Here is a 14,137-nt window from a genome sequence, read left to right on the forward strand (position 1 = left end):
ATGGCGGTGGTACCACGGGCTGTGTCCATGCTTTTACTGCTGGTGCTGTCATTGACAGCACCAGCGGTAGGCTCCGTCCCCACACAGCACCTGTGTGGCTCTCAGCTGGTGGATAGAGACACACGGGGACTACAAATTCCACGCCCCCAAATGAGACAGCGTCCCCACTTCTGGTCCGTTTCAACTGTGTACTGCAGCTGCCAATGCAATCCCTATGAGAGGTATCATAAAATACCCTTATTTCACTGGTTCATTACTGAGGCTGTAGCGATTTATTTTGTGTTCGAATAATGTGTCCCATATGTTTTATTTGTCCTTTTTAATGTCATATACCTGCCATCTCAATATACAACCCACAATGTACTATAATATACTCCATAAGATTGTAAAGACTGCTAGCATCGGATATATTGAAGTTTCCCTGACGTATGATTTGTACGTCACGCATTAATCCTTATAAATACCGCTAGATGCGGCATTCCCCAGCGACGGATCGAGCGACCACGACGAGCGTGACAGAGTCCAGCGTTGTAAACGGTTAAACGGCCGGTCTTCATCATGCCTAAAGTGTGCTGCGTTCCTCTTTGTAAAAACAACAAAGAAAAAAACCCAGACTTGATGTTTCATCAACTTCCAGCTGATCATGAAAAGAGACAGAAATGGCTGCACCCATCCACTAGTAAAAAATATGTGAAACCATCCAGAAGAAGTTTGTGAACTCCACAAGTGGTGGAAATTAAGTATTCAAGTGAAGCTTATGAAGGTATATGTCACAGTGAAAATAGCCTTGAAACTTATGATAGTCAGTCATGACGCAACTTCACCCTGTCTTTAGTGCCTTGCAATGTAGCAAGGCACTAAAGACAGGGTGAAGTTGCGTACAACGTTTAAGTGTAGGCTACATAAGCGTTCAGATTTCAAATATAAAGTGCTCATCCCCGGAGCTACGGATGTTATACATTTGCACGTTTATTAGCACCCGTGTAGTCCTTATATTGTTCAATAAAAAGCATTTTTATCCGACGGCTGGCCAATTTCTATTTTTTTCGCTATATGCTTTCAATACGTGCCCTTATCGGTTGGGAGGTGTATTGCACTCATGCATTATTATAACCTTTATAGAAAATGGTCACCGATCGGATTAAAATGCATTTTCTTGAACAATACGGGATGCACGGCTGTTAATAGCCGCCCGTTCAAAATTCTAACATCCGTGTCCCCGGGGGTGAGCACTTTATAGGCTATTTGAAATCTGAACGTTTACAAATGCACATAACTTAGCCAGGCGCTCAAAACAAGGCAAGTCACGCCACGACGCACGTGAAGGACGAGCGTCATGTGAACCATTAATCTTATCCTACTGAATATGATATAGATTGACAATATCAAGAAGTCAGGCAAAATCATCTGAGGAGCATATGCTGCTATATAGGATTACACAGACTGAAATTGACTGCCTGAAAAGTAATTTATTATATTATTCTTCATGCATGAAGCTCCCAATTCCCGTGAAATTGCAATATATGGGCTATATAAATAAATACCCCATATATTCTAATATGTATTAAAACTGTAATACATAAGATAGATTCTAATTGATATTTTATTATCTATAAACCTGGAGAATCCACTAGATAGTTGACAATGGATATGTCACTCCTGGCCATTTAGTTGGGTCATTTTCCCAACTACTTTTAGGCAAATCATATGGACAAATTGATAATCCAACAAGTTTTATCTTTTCTTTGTATAAATAATTCATATACGCCTGCATGTTCACACCATGCACCACAAATACGGATAATGTATCTTCAAACTCGGCGGCGCTTGGAACGTCACTTATAAGCGACAGGTAATCAGTCTGTCAACTCAGCTCTGCTCCGTTAACATTATGGGTAACTCATTCAAGTGGTAAATTAAATGTGAAACAAGTCATCTATTGAGAAAACAAAAAAATATGTTGACAAAGACACTTCATACATTTGGAAACATATTTTTATTCAAATCAATATAGTCTTCAGTTCATGTTGTATTATTTTAAAAGTAGGCTAACTACAGTGGAATTTCAATTGACTTCTATGGGCTGGCATGCAGTACACTGGTCTAACGGACCAGAAGTGGGGACGCTGTCTCATTTGGGGGCGTGGAATTTGTAGTCCCCGTGTCTCTATGCTTTGTACTTTGTATGTGGGGAGAGGGGTTTCTTCTACAATAATATTCCCAACCACACCAACCATAAGCGAGATCTGCAGCAGCGCCCACTCGGTAAGACCAGAGAGGATTTCAACCAGGTCTGTTCTGCTTTGCATTTGTCTCACCACGATTCTGGTCAGGCTGACTTAAATATGCATTTCCTAATAAACCGTCTGATGTTTGATATTACAAATTACCAGTTTAATTTAAAGTCTATGTTAACTATCAACAATACAAAATGATGAGCTATATATTGTCAAAATGTACCATATACCATTGTATATGCAAATTAGTGCCGACAATATCGAAACATGTTTCGATAATGTAAGGATTACAATGAAGCCATTTAGTGGTCACATGTACCTGTGGCATTCTGGTGTGCAAATGAGTGCTGCCATTAAAATATAATCTTTGACAATTATGCCAACTCTTTTTGATAATAAAATTGCATGGAAATAATTGCTCACTATGGGCTTGGGGGGGGGGGGGGGGGGTGCACTATGCGAATAATCCTTACCAAGTATGCACATGGTAAGGGGATGGCTGGAAATAATGAAATATAGACATAGAAACATTTAAACGTGATCTGATAGTCTAAGAAGTCCAAGAATCAAAATATACTACAACAAAGAAATAAGTGAAAATTATATGGTCACAATTTGATAGCCCCCCTGAAAAGTAGGCATGGCCAATTATCTGGCCATTGTTAATAAAAAAAAACCAAATGGTCGGAATGGATTCAGCACCCCCACAAACCCTTAAACATCCCACAAGCTCATATTGTCCAATTTATACATTTTCCATTGTTTCCCAGAGCAGAAGTATCAGCTCTGCATCATGGGTTTGCCTGCTGCTGAAAGACGGACCGAAAAAGTAATTCTGAACTTTGATTGGTTCCCACAAAGTTTCCCAGAGGAGTTCAGTTGGAAGTAATGGAGTAGTTAGGCGCAATATTGGCAGATTTATAGTAAAACAGATGTTTCGATAATGCTGGCACTAATTTGCATACAAATGGTATGGGATATTTAGATTTTACACATTTTGTCCAATCTAGAAAAACTGATTAGATGTATATTTCTATATGTGCAATCTCTACTACCCAGTGTTCAAAGTTCAAGTTGGGTTCATTCAAACTACCATTAGCTTCTAGTTTCCTCCCTTGAGGTTCACTGTGGCTCAATGTTCTTTTGGTTTCTTACCAAAACCCTCCAGCATCAGATAGTAACGTCTCTTCAGCCTTTTGTAAACAGAAAATGTCACAATACATTTATTGGCATCAATTTTATTGTTCCAGTCTCAATTTTGCAATGTTTGTGTTTTGTTTAATCAGTGTATTCTGCATACTGTATGAGTTTTGCTAACACAGAATATGAGAAATGTGGCATATTTTCAGTTTATTACAAACCTGGGAAGCACCCGTTAAGGAACAAACACTCAATAGCATGGATTGCTGTTGGAATATAGCTATATTTACACCACCTTTATTTTTAACCTTACTACTAATTCTGCTACATAACAGGGTTTACACTAAACAAATAACTTACAACTCACATAGGGCTATGGAAACTTGTACATTTCAACAGGTTTCCCTAGACAGAAGATACCGCGGAAGGCTTTGTCTGGACACAATAACGCCAAGGTGAAGCGAGCAATTGTGGAGCAGTGCTGTCATAAGCCTTGCAGCATTCACCACCTGGAGAGCTACTGTGCATGACTGATGACTCCACAGACACCCCTCGTACGAGTCTTTTAGCGCCACCGTGGCCAAATACATGGAGACTGTCTTATCAAATTCTGACAAATATAGAAAATAAAGCAGCTTGAGCTTTAACCCCAGACTGAGGATGTGTTGTGTGTCCTTTGTGGCTGGAGCTACAGTATGCATTTGTATTCATTGAGTGTGAAATGAGTCTGGTGACAGTGCGAGAGTGCCCTCTACTGTCTGCCGTGGGCCATGCCCAAATGACAGTAATTTTAAAAAGGAAATAAAATCAATTAAAAGATAAAGATTAAAATGTTAACTTAAAACGTTGATGAATTCCAAAAAGAAAGATGTTGACTGGTCGAAGGCCCCACCTCTACACATAATGATGATGATTTCCTGGAGGACAGAAGAGAAATGATTCAATTTCAAGTGCACTACACTGTCCTCATTTACATTTTAAAATGGTTAGTGATCCCTACTCAAGACATCATCTTTTACTTTAACTTATAAATAACACTCCTATTACTTTCTCAACAACCTAAAACATGATTGAAAAAAAAAAATGAAGTTGACCTTTAACATTGTCATGTCACAGCAGTCTCTTCATAATCAGAACAGTCTGTTTAGCACTACTCACCACCGTCTCGGAGGGCGGCGGGCGTTTCTGGCTGTCGGTTCTCTTTGACGTCGCACTGAAAGGCTTTGCTGGGATCAAACCGGCGTCGGGCGGCTGCAGGGATATCCGACCTCAGCTGTTCCATCTGGGACTTCTGCCGGGTCACCTGGGAACGCAGGTTTGACACCTCCTACAAAAACACAGTACGAAGGGAAGGTTCACAACCACCAGTGTTGATTTTGTCGACCAATATGTTCATCGACTACCTTTTTTCCACTGACGAAAACTAATGGAAACTAAATGAAAACTAAACCACGATGACTAAAACTGAGACTAAATATATTGTAAACCATGATGACTAAAAACTGAGACTAAATATATTGTAAATTTCATCAACAATTAAAAACTAGACTAAAATGTTAGGAAGGGACTAGTGGACAAGAGATCCAGCATAAGTAAAAGACAAGTCATTTTTACACTTGGTTGCATGCTGAAAACAGCAGATCTACAAGCTCACAACTGCTGCGCCTGCAACGCGTTGTGAGCTTGTAAATCGGCTATTTTCAGCTTGAAAACATGGCGTTTAGTTAGTTGTTCGTCACCCCCAGGCATGACCATATATGGTCATGCCTCAATATTCAATTCAATTCAATATTGGCCAGCAACTCTATATCTGACCTCAAACCCTTAGATCACCATATATGGAGCTGACCTGTTCTGACATTCCATATGTTGATCCTTCCCCATCCATCCTTCCTCTTCGATGTCTCCTGCGTGCATGCTTCTCGCCCTCAGGTGTCTTACTGGTATGTCATTACGATATTTCAGTCGACTAAATCAGTCTAGTTTTAGTAGACTAAATCTACAGTTAACACTAAAACATTCCAGAATAGTTTATTTAATTTTAAGGACTGACTAAAACTAAAATAAGCTGTCAAAAACAACAGTGGTTCGTAACGAAGTTGAACGCAGCATAAGCAAAGCCTGGGGCATAAAGAATCAGCTTCTCCAGGTACCCTAGTCAGGAAGGATAACAGGTACCGTAGTCAGGAAGGATAACAGGTACCGTAGTCAGGATAACAGGTACCGTAGTCAGGAAGGATAACAGGTACCGTAGTCAGGAAGGATAACAGGTACCGTAGTCAGGAAGGATAACAGGTACCGTAGTCAGGAAGGAGAACAGGTACCGTAGTCAGGAAGGAGAACAGGTACCGTAGTCAGGAAGGAGAACAGGTACCGTAGTCAGGAAGGAGAACATAAAGAATCATCTTCTCCAGGTACCGTAGTCAGGAAGGAGAACATAAACATAAAGAATCATCTTCTCCAGGTACCGTAGTCAGGAAGGATAACATAAACATAAAGAATCATCTTCTCCAGGTACCGTAGTCAGGAAGGAGAACATAAACATAAAGAATCATCTTCTCCAGGTACCGTAGTCAGGAAGGATAACATAAACATAAAGAATCATCTTCTCCAGGTACCGTAGTCAGGAAGGAGAACAGGAAAAGTGTCTAAACTGAAAAATACTGGATAATAGTGTGTGGTCAGCATGTGTATATTTTGTTTGTTTGTTTGTCATGTTTATTTCGAATATGCAATAAAATAAATAAAACAGAACAGTTTTGTATTTCCTAATTACAAGGAAAAACACTTAAAATAAATAGCTTAAAATATAAGAAAACAAAACAAAGAAAAAGACAAAAAAAGCATATCCGAAAAGGAGTGAGAAGAAGTTAAAAACGTATAAACTCCCACCCCTCTGTAATTTAATAATTACTCGCTGACTTCTGTGCTTCAACTCAATATAAAAATTAATATGTTCATTTTTATATACGAAAAGAAAACTGTATATGTACATACAAATATGCAACGCATATACATAGTATAAACATAAATTGAATACACATATCCATCATACATATCAAAAATATCCATTTTAAACACATAAGCACCTGAATTATCCATTTTCCTCCTCCCTGTATCTTGTGAAAACCATATTTTTATACCTTACTTTAAACAGATTGATGCTAGAACATTGTTTTTGCTCATCCCTCAAATTGTTCCACAGTGTTACACCCCTAATCGAAACACAAAAACTTTTCATTGTGGTATTTCTGTTTAACGTTTTGAAATTAAAATTATCCCTCAAATTATAACCCCCCTCCCTATCTTGAAACAAATTCTGAATGTTTGCTGGTAAATTGTGGTTCCTAGCCTTATACATTATTATTGCGGTTTGATAAGCTACTATGTCAGTGAATTTTAGCAGTTTTGACTGTAAAAATAGAGAATTTGTATGTTCCAGATAGCTGACCTTGTGAATGGTTCTTAATGCTCTTTTTTGTAGTATGACTAGCGACTGAACTGAATTTTTATAATTATTTCCCCAAACCTCAGCACAATAATGAAAATATGGTAATACTAATGAACAGTAGAGAGTGTGAAGTGACTTGAGATCGAGAACCTGCTTTGCCTTATTTATGACTGCTATACTTCTAGCAACTTTGTACTTAACATTAGTAATGTGTGGTTTCCAGCTAAGCCTGTCATCTATTGTCACTCCCAGAAATGTATTTTCATGGACCCGGTCAATAGCAATCCCATCAATATTTATATGTACCTGTGAGTTTGTCCTGTGATTACCAAATAGCATAAACTTCGTCTTGCTCACATTTAAAGATAATTTATTGTAATCAAACCATAACTTTAATTTACTTAATTCTTCATTGATGTCAACCTGTAGTTTATCCAGATTATCACCAGAGCAAAATACATTAGTGTCGTCTGCAAAAAGTACTAGTGACAGCAGCTTTGATACTTTGCAGATATCATTGATATAAAGAATAAAGAGTTTGGGCCCCAGTACTGACCCCTGGGGGACACCACAGGTAATTTCCAGACAATTTGAGCAATAGGTGCCCAGCTTCACAAATTGTTGCCATCTGTCCAAGTAACTTTTAATCCATTTTATTGCAATGCCTCTGATACCAATTTTCTCCAGTTTTTTTTACTAATGTGTTGTGATGGATAGTGTCAAAAGCTTTTTTGAGGTCAATGAATATTCCTATTGCATACTGCCGATTATCAATTGCGATTGATTTTTTCTATAGATTCCATCAATGCCTGAGATGTTGATCTGTTCTTTCTGAAACCATATTGACTCTCTGAGAGTATATTAAATCTGTCCAAGAATGAATCTAGTCTGCTATTAAAACGTTTCTCCAATATCTTTGAGAATTGTGGCAGTAATGAGACAGGTCTGTAGTTTGTGAAGTGATGTTTGCTCCCATTTTTATATAGAGGAATGACCTTTGCTATTTTCATTTGGTCTGGAAATGAACCTGTTTGGAATGATAAATTACATATGTGTGTAAATGGCCTAGAAATCCCCCCAATGACCTGTTTGACCAGTGACATGTCAATATCATTATAGTCTGTAGATGTTTTGTTTTTACTGTTTTGGACTATGTCCAAAATTTCAATTTCCTTCACTTCACTCAAGAACATTGAGCAAGGATTTCTATCAACCATTCCCCCCACATGTTCACCATCTGATCCTCGATCCTGAATTTTTCTGCCTAGATCAGGGCCTACATTAACAAAAAAATGGTTGAAGCGATCTGCCGCCTTCTCCATATTGTAGTTTTCAATGTCATTCTCAACAAAATATTTAGGTATATAGTGTCACTTGGACAAATAGCATAGAAAAGGAATGTATTCAATGCAATTTAAATGTTTAGTTCTCACCGAAACTGGTGGAGGTAAATCACAGCCATTGGCTAGTCATGTTCATACAGTATTAGTGGGACCAAGTAGCGTGTGTGTGTGTGTGCGTGCATGTTTCACCTGTTTAAGCGCAAGGTTCTCGTCCTTCAGCTTCACCATGTGTTTGATCTTTTGCTTGTGATTCTGGTGGCCCAGAAGACGAGCGTAAGCTCCAGCCAGCCGATTCAACTCCTCCTGGTTAGATCCATTCATATTGAGCAGCGCATCTTTTTCTGCAGCAAAGCCATTGAGCTGTTCCTGTAAGAACCAAACAACTGATTGTTAAAGTTTTGAGCTCGCTCTCTATCTATATAAGTATATATATATATTATTTTTTTTACATCTTCTCTAGGCCGGAAAGCTCACCTGGAAAGGCTTGACTTTAGCCAACAGTTCTTCATATTTTTGCTTCCACTCGGAACTTGAACTGAGAACACAGAAGTGAAAATAATATGCATTTGTTTCTTTAGTAAATCTGCTGTGAGGCGAGATGTGTGCCTTGAATTTGTCTGGTAGTGAACAATGTTTTCGGACAGACAGCAAGTATGGACAGAATTCGTTTTTAGAGTTGCAGGAACAGAACTTTACAGGAAGATGCAACTAGTCCAAATACCCAAGCATTATGGCCATAGCCTGGAAGAGAGGAGCATTATGGCCATAGCCTGGAAGAGAGGAGCATTATGGCCATAGCCTGGAAGAGAGGAGCATTATGGCCATAGCCTGGAAGAGAGGAGCATTATGGCCATAGCCTGGAAGAGAGGAGCATTATGGCCATAGCCTGGAAGAGAGGAGCATTATGGCCATAGCCTGGAAGAGAGGGACCTTTCCGAAAAGGTGCAAAACATCGGAAATGGTGCATACAGCATATTGCATTATGCAGAATGTGATACATAAACTCTTAAATACTTCCACCCCCCACACTCACCTGTCTTGTGCTTCAGCTAGTTGTCCCTCGAGGTCCTTTCTCTGTTCTAACATTTCCCATTGCAGGGTGACCTTCTCCTGAGCCAAAGTCTCGACTTGGTCCTGGAAACACTTCATCTGCTCTACTAGTTGGTCGACCAGGGTCGCGTGGTTTGCCTCGACTGACTTCACCTGTTCTTCGAGTCGGAGAGCCAGGGTTGTGTGACTCGCCTCCTCAGTCCTCTTGAGCTCCCTTAGTACAGTGAAGAAAACGAAAACATTAAAAATGACTCAGGACATGAAACAGTTGTGCTTGGTTCCAAACAGTGTTTATTTCGTCGACCTTCGATCCTTCATTGCCATCCCCAGTTCCTGCTTAAGGCTCATTCATACTCCAGTTTGTGGTGATAACTTATTAACTTATTACCTAAAACTGGAGTATGTATGAGCCTTTATTGATGCTTGTGTCCCTAGTGATGACATCAGAGAATGACCTCTGGTCTGCTTTGAGGCAGGATTCCAGAGAAGGGAAGACATAACCTCATTGTCAGCTCTGTAGCAGTGGCCGGCAAACTGTGTTATTCTAGATCGGACTAGTGAAGAAACAGGGGCAAGGTTGCCGTATATTAGATTAGTCGATGGGTGGCTCATCCATGAGAGATATTGCGCTCTGTCACGGGATGAGCGAGTGACATCAGGACTTAGTTATAGAGGGCGCTCTATAACTAACACTAAAATATTCCACGTGACTAAAACTATTAAAAACAAAATCACAAAAACCATGTCGTACGTACCATTCCCATTCCTCCTGAGCGGCACGATGTGTGCCGTCTGCCTCCTCCCTCATCCTCCTGGCGTCATCATCTTTCTTCTGAATCGTGGCGACCATCTCTTCTTTCATCTGATGAGTGACCCTCTCCACCTCCTCCTCCAGGGTTCTCGACCTCTCCTCTGCTTGTTGCAGAGACTGTTTGATGCTGGAATTGGGCAGCATTTATATAGAATATCCGACAGAAACAGGCCATTTGTCCATTAATGGCAATGGCTTCATTTCATGTTACTTGGCTAAACATTATTGCACGATGGTCTGTTTACTTTACTCTGTTGTAACATTTTCCATTTCCGCTTGAATTAATAATTTTTCCAGGGACAATTTTGAACTACTTGACATTAGTAAAACAAACAAACCAAAAAACAAACAGACCAAAAAAAGAACCATCTATCTATCTATAAATGCACCATGTCTCTGTCCGTCTGTACGCGTGTAATCCACGTAACTAGAGAACCTTTCACCCCACCGACTTGAAATTCAACACACGCGTTCCACACCTCGCAGTGGGTGCAGTGCCCGATGTAGAGTCGGTCGGACCCACGGTTGTCCAGAACCAGCACAAAAGCCTCTGCCCGGGCTCTGGACCTGATCACCCCTATATCTCCATATGGATCTGGCCTTTTCTAAAGCCACAGCCATCACATTTCAATGGCAATGACTTCCACGGACATTGTTGAGATAAGCTGGCTTTTCACTCTGAATGCTCCAAGAGGCTAATGAGCTCCACGGGTAGGTTCAGGCACTCAGAAGTTACGTAATTATTAATTATAAGTACTAAGGCAGACAGGCTCTACAAGTTGAACGCTTTGTTAGATTTTCAAGGACTTCTTTAGATTCTGTTCATTTCAAACCGCTTTGGAAAATGATGGGCAGGTATGTAAAGTATATTTTTGAGTCATGCCACTGATGCCAGAACACCATTATGGTCCAATTTATACTTTGCACAACCATGTCAATAGACATTGCATTTAACCATGTCAATCACAACCAAATAAAGTTGAACATGTCATCTTTGTCCAGTGTGACAAAGGTTTAGCCGGTCATTCTAGCGGTTAAAAAAAAAGCCTATTAAATCAAACTGTCTGTATTTAACCTGAATAATGGAACGACACTCACCTCTCCAGCTCAGCAGCAGTGTCTCTTGTCTTGTGGAGTGAGTCGGTGTGTTGCTCCTGAAGGCTTCTCATGGCCATAGAGTGGTTCTCTTCCAAAGCAGACATCTCCTTTATCTTACTAAACATGTCACAAACAAAAAGGTTTGATGTTATCAAAACAAAATGTTTGACATTTCGTCATGCCAAAAACTGAACCCACTCCATCAATCCGTTGAATTTCTACTAGGCCTGCCGCCTGTGTAGCATTTAGTTTGCCACACTGACATGGTGCCACACTGACTTTGCTGGTGGTTCCTCCGAGACTCAGGGATACAGTCAGGTAGATGATTGTACAAACACATTTATTGTGTAGAGGTCAATACGGTACAACCAAAAAAAGATGGACACGTGGCTCTCTCTTGTGTGTGGGGGGCTGATGACCAGACAACCAACTGACCAGCCAACCAACCCTCCTCCCTTTCAGATACCGGATCCTGGGGCTGCTGCCCGGGCTGGGGGCTGGGCATTGGTGCTAGTGCCTTGTCTCCAACCTCATGTTTCTTGTCTAGTAGTGTGATGTTTTTTCCAGCAGAGTATTCTATTCTCATTCGCACATAATATCCTTCCCGATACGGACACATTAGCTTATTTTTGTCCACCTATCTATTTTTGAGTGGTGCAACCACTCCATTACACAGCTATACGTGTCCCTGGGTCTGTCCAAGCACGAAAATAGCTTGGTTGGTGTCATTTCTCGACCGTTTCGGACGTGGGGTGGCTCGCCGTAACGGGGCCAGCACCCTGGCCGCGTTCCTGTGGGTCTGGAACTTCCGAACCCCTGGGGACCCCCACACGGAGTTGCACCACTCACTTCACATGGGTGTGTTTTTTGCTTTTAATACAGTATTCAAAACTCACTCAGGCTAGGTTGAAAAATAATAAACCAAGTGAGCTGGCAACTTGGGTTTTATTGGCGGGTGGCTGACATAATGAAACCGATTGAAAATATTAGGGCACATCAATATTTTCCAAAGAGGGTCGCCTGTCATGCAAAGTTGTGGGTTTGAACCCTCCCTGGGGTCGACGTCAGCAAGGGCATGCGGTCGCAATGGGTTCCTAACACCAAATCAAATGGGTTCAGAGCTGAGCAAAGTCTCCTAAGGAGGCACGTCTGAAGGCTTCAGACCACTGACTGGACATCACAGATTAAGAGACTGTAAAATTCATTAAGACGCCATCAAGGCCACTTTTAGCCGCCAAAATACATTTTAGTAGACTAAATCAACTTTACATTTAGTCGACTAAAATCTCATGATATATAAGTAACACTAAAACATTCCACGTGGCTAAAACTAAATAAAAATCACGAAAATCTAATTTTGCTGTCGTACGTACCGCGCCCATTCCTCCTGAGCGGCACGATGTGTGCCATCTGCCTCCTCCATCATCCTCCTGGCGTCATCATCTTTCTTCTGAATCGTGGCGACCATCTCTTCTTTCATCTGATGAGTGACCCTCTCCACCTCCTCCTCCAGGGTTCTCGACCTCTCCTCTGCTTGCTGCAGAGACTGTTTGATGCTGGAATTGGGCAGCATTTATATAGAATAAAAGAAAATTTAAAAAGAAAAGGACCATAGTCACCATACAGCCCATCAATGAATGCATGTCGTCTATTCACAGATTTAGCCAAATATCCGACAGAAACAGGCCATTTGTCCATTTAGGCCTGACCTTAAAATTACAAAAAAAATCGTCTAAATCCTACAGTTTTCTGAAATAAATATTTTCACGATTTTTCAACTTTAGATTTCATATTAACTGGCTAAACATTACTGCACGTACAACATTGTCCGTTGACTCTGTTCTAACATTTTCCTTTGCCGCTTGAATTAATACATTTAATACAAAAAAGGTTTAGGCAGTCATAAAATGCAACGGTCATGGAGAAAAAAGAAAATAAAGCCTATCAAACTGACGTTCCATTATTCAGGTTAAATACAGACTCACCTCTCCAGCTCAGCAGCAGTGTCTCTTGTCTTGTGGAGTGAGTCGGTGTGCTGCTCCTGAAGGCTTCTCATGGCCAGAGAGTGGTTCTCTTCCAAAGCAGACATCTCCTTCATCTTACTAAACATGTCAAACAAAAAGGTTTGATGTTATCAAAACAAAATGTTTGACATTTTGTCATGTCAAAAACTAAATGCTACATAGGCCTAGAAACTCAACGGATTGGTGGAGTGGGTTCAGTTTGCCACACTGACTTTGCTGGTGGTTCCTCAGACTCAGGGATACAGTCAGGTAGACGATGGTACAAACATGTATTGTCTATTGTGTAGAGGTCAATACGGTACAACCAGAAAAGATGGACACGTGGCTCTCTCTTGAGTGTGTGTGGGGGGGGGCCACACACAGCCAACCAACCCTCCTCCCTTTCAGACAGAGACTGGATCCTGGGGCTGCTGCCCTGGCTGGGGGCTAGTGCCTTGTCTCCAACCTCATCTTTCTAGTAGTGTGATGTTTTTTTCCAGTATTTTCTATTCTCTTCACCAGCACAAAATAGCCTTCCCGATACGGACACATTAGCTTATTTTTGTCCACTTATCTATTTTTGTATTTAATACAGTATTCAAAACTCACTCAGGCTAGGTTGAAAAGCTGGCAACTTGGGTTGTATTGGGGGGTGGCTGACATGACAGATTGAAAATGTAGGGCATATCAATATTTTCCAAAGAGGGCCACCTGTCATGCAGAAGGTTGTGGGTTTGAACCCTCCCTGGGGCTGACCTCAGCAAGGGCATGCGGTCGCAACGGGTTCCTAACACTAAATCAAATGGGTTCAGAGCTGAGCAAAGTCTCGTAAGGAGGCACTTCTGAAGCCTGTCCTGGACATATACCTCTCTCTTCTGACAGACACAAGGACAACACAACAGACTTACATACAAGACAGTGAGTGTACATATAAAATGACAGTGAGTGTACATATAAAATGCTAACAACAATATATATAAAACCAATGAAAACAAAGAAATTAA

At 40.8% G+C, this 14,137-nt stretch overlaps 2 protein-coding genes across 3 annotated transcripts in view; one reads left to right on the plus strand and one right to left on the minus strand.

Moving 5' to 3' along the window:
- On the plus strand, positions 1-3,907 carry LOC306920112 (insulin-like; the record flags this gene model as incomplete). The annotated part of the gene is made up of 2 exons (XM_079496740.1): positions 1-108; positions 3,749-3,907. The coding sequence occupies 2 exons, from the start codon at positions 1-3 to the stop codon at positions 3,905-3,907; spliced, it is 267 nt and encodes an 88-aa protein (XP_079352866.1).
- Positions 3,573-14,137, minus strand: part of hmmr (hyaluronan-mediated motility receptor (RHAMM)) — a 25,029-nt gene continuing 14,464 nt past the window's right edge. For both annotated transcript variants that reach the window (XM_079504958.1, XM_079504957.1), the window contains 9 exons: positions 13,116-13,232; positions 12,504-12,686; positions 11,131-11,247; positions 9,977-10,159; positions 9,205-9,435; positions 8,646-8,706; positions 8,361-8,537; positions 4,536-4,704; positions 3,573-4,294 (listed from right to left, as the gene is read on the minus strand). In XM_079504958.1, the coding sequence (XP_079361084.1) occupies positions 4,272-4,294; positions 4,536-4,704; positions 8,361-8,537; positions 8,646-8,706; positions 9,205-9,435; positions 9,977-10,159; positions 11,131-11,247; positions 12,504-12,686; positions 13,116-13,232 (1,261 nt within the window). In that variant the 3' untranslated portion in view covers positions 3,573-4,271. The remainder of the gene's footprint in view (positions 4,295-4,535; positions 4,705-8,360; positions 8,538-8,645; positions 8,707-9,204; positions 9,436-9,976; positions 10,160-11,130; positions 11,248-12,503; positions 12,687-13,115; positions 13,233-14,137) is intronic.

Source organism: Electrona antarctica (genome assembly GCF_951216825.1).
Source record: "Electrona antarctica genome assembly, chromosome: 1".
Lineage (NCBI taxonomy): Eukaryota > Metazoa > Chordata > Actinopteri > Myctophiformes > Myctophidae > Electrona > Electrona antarctica.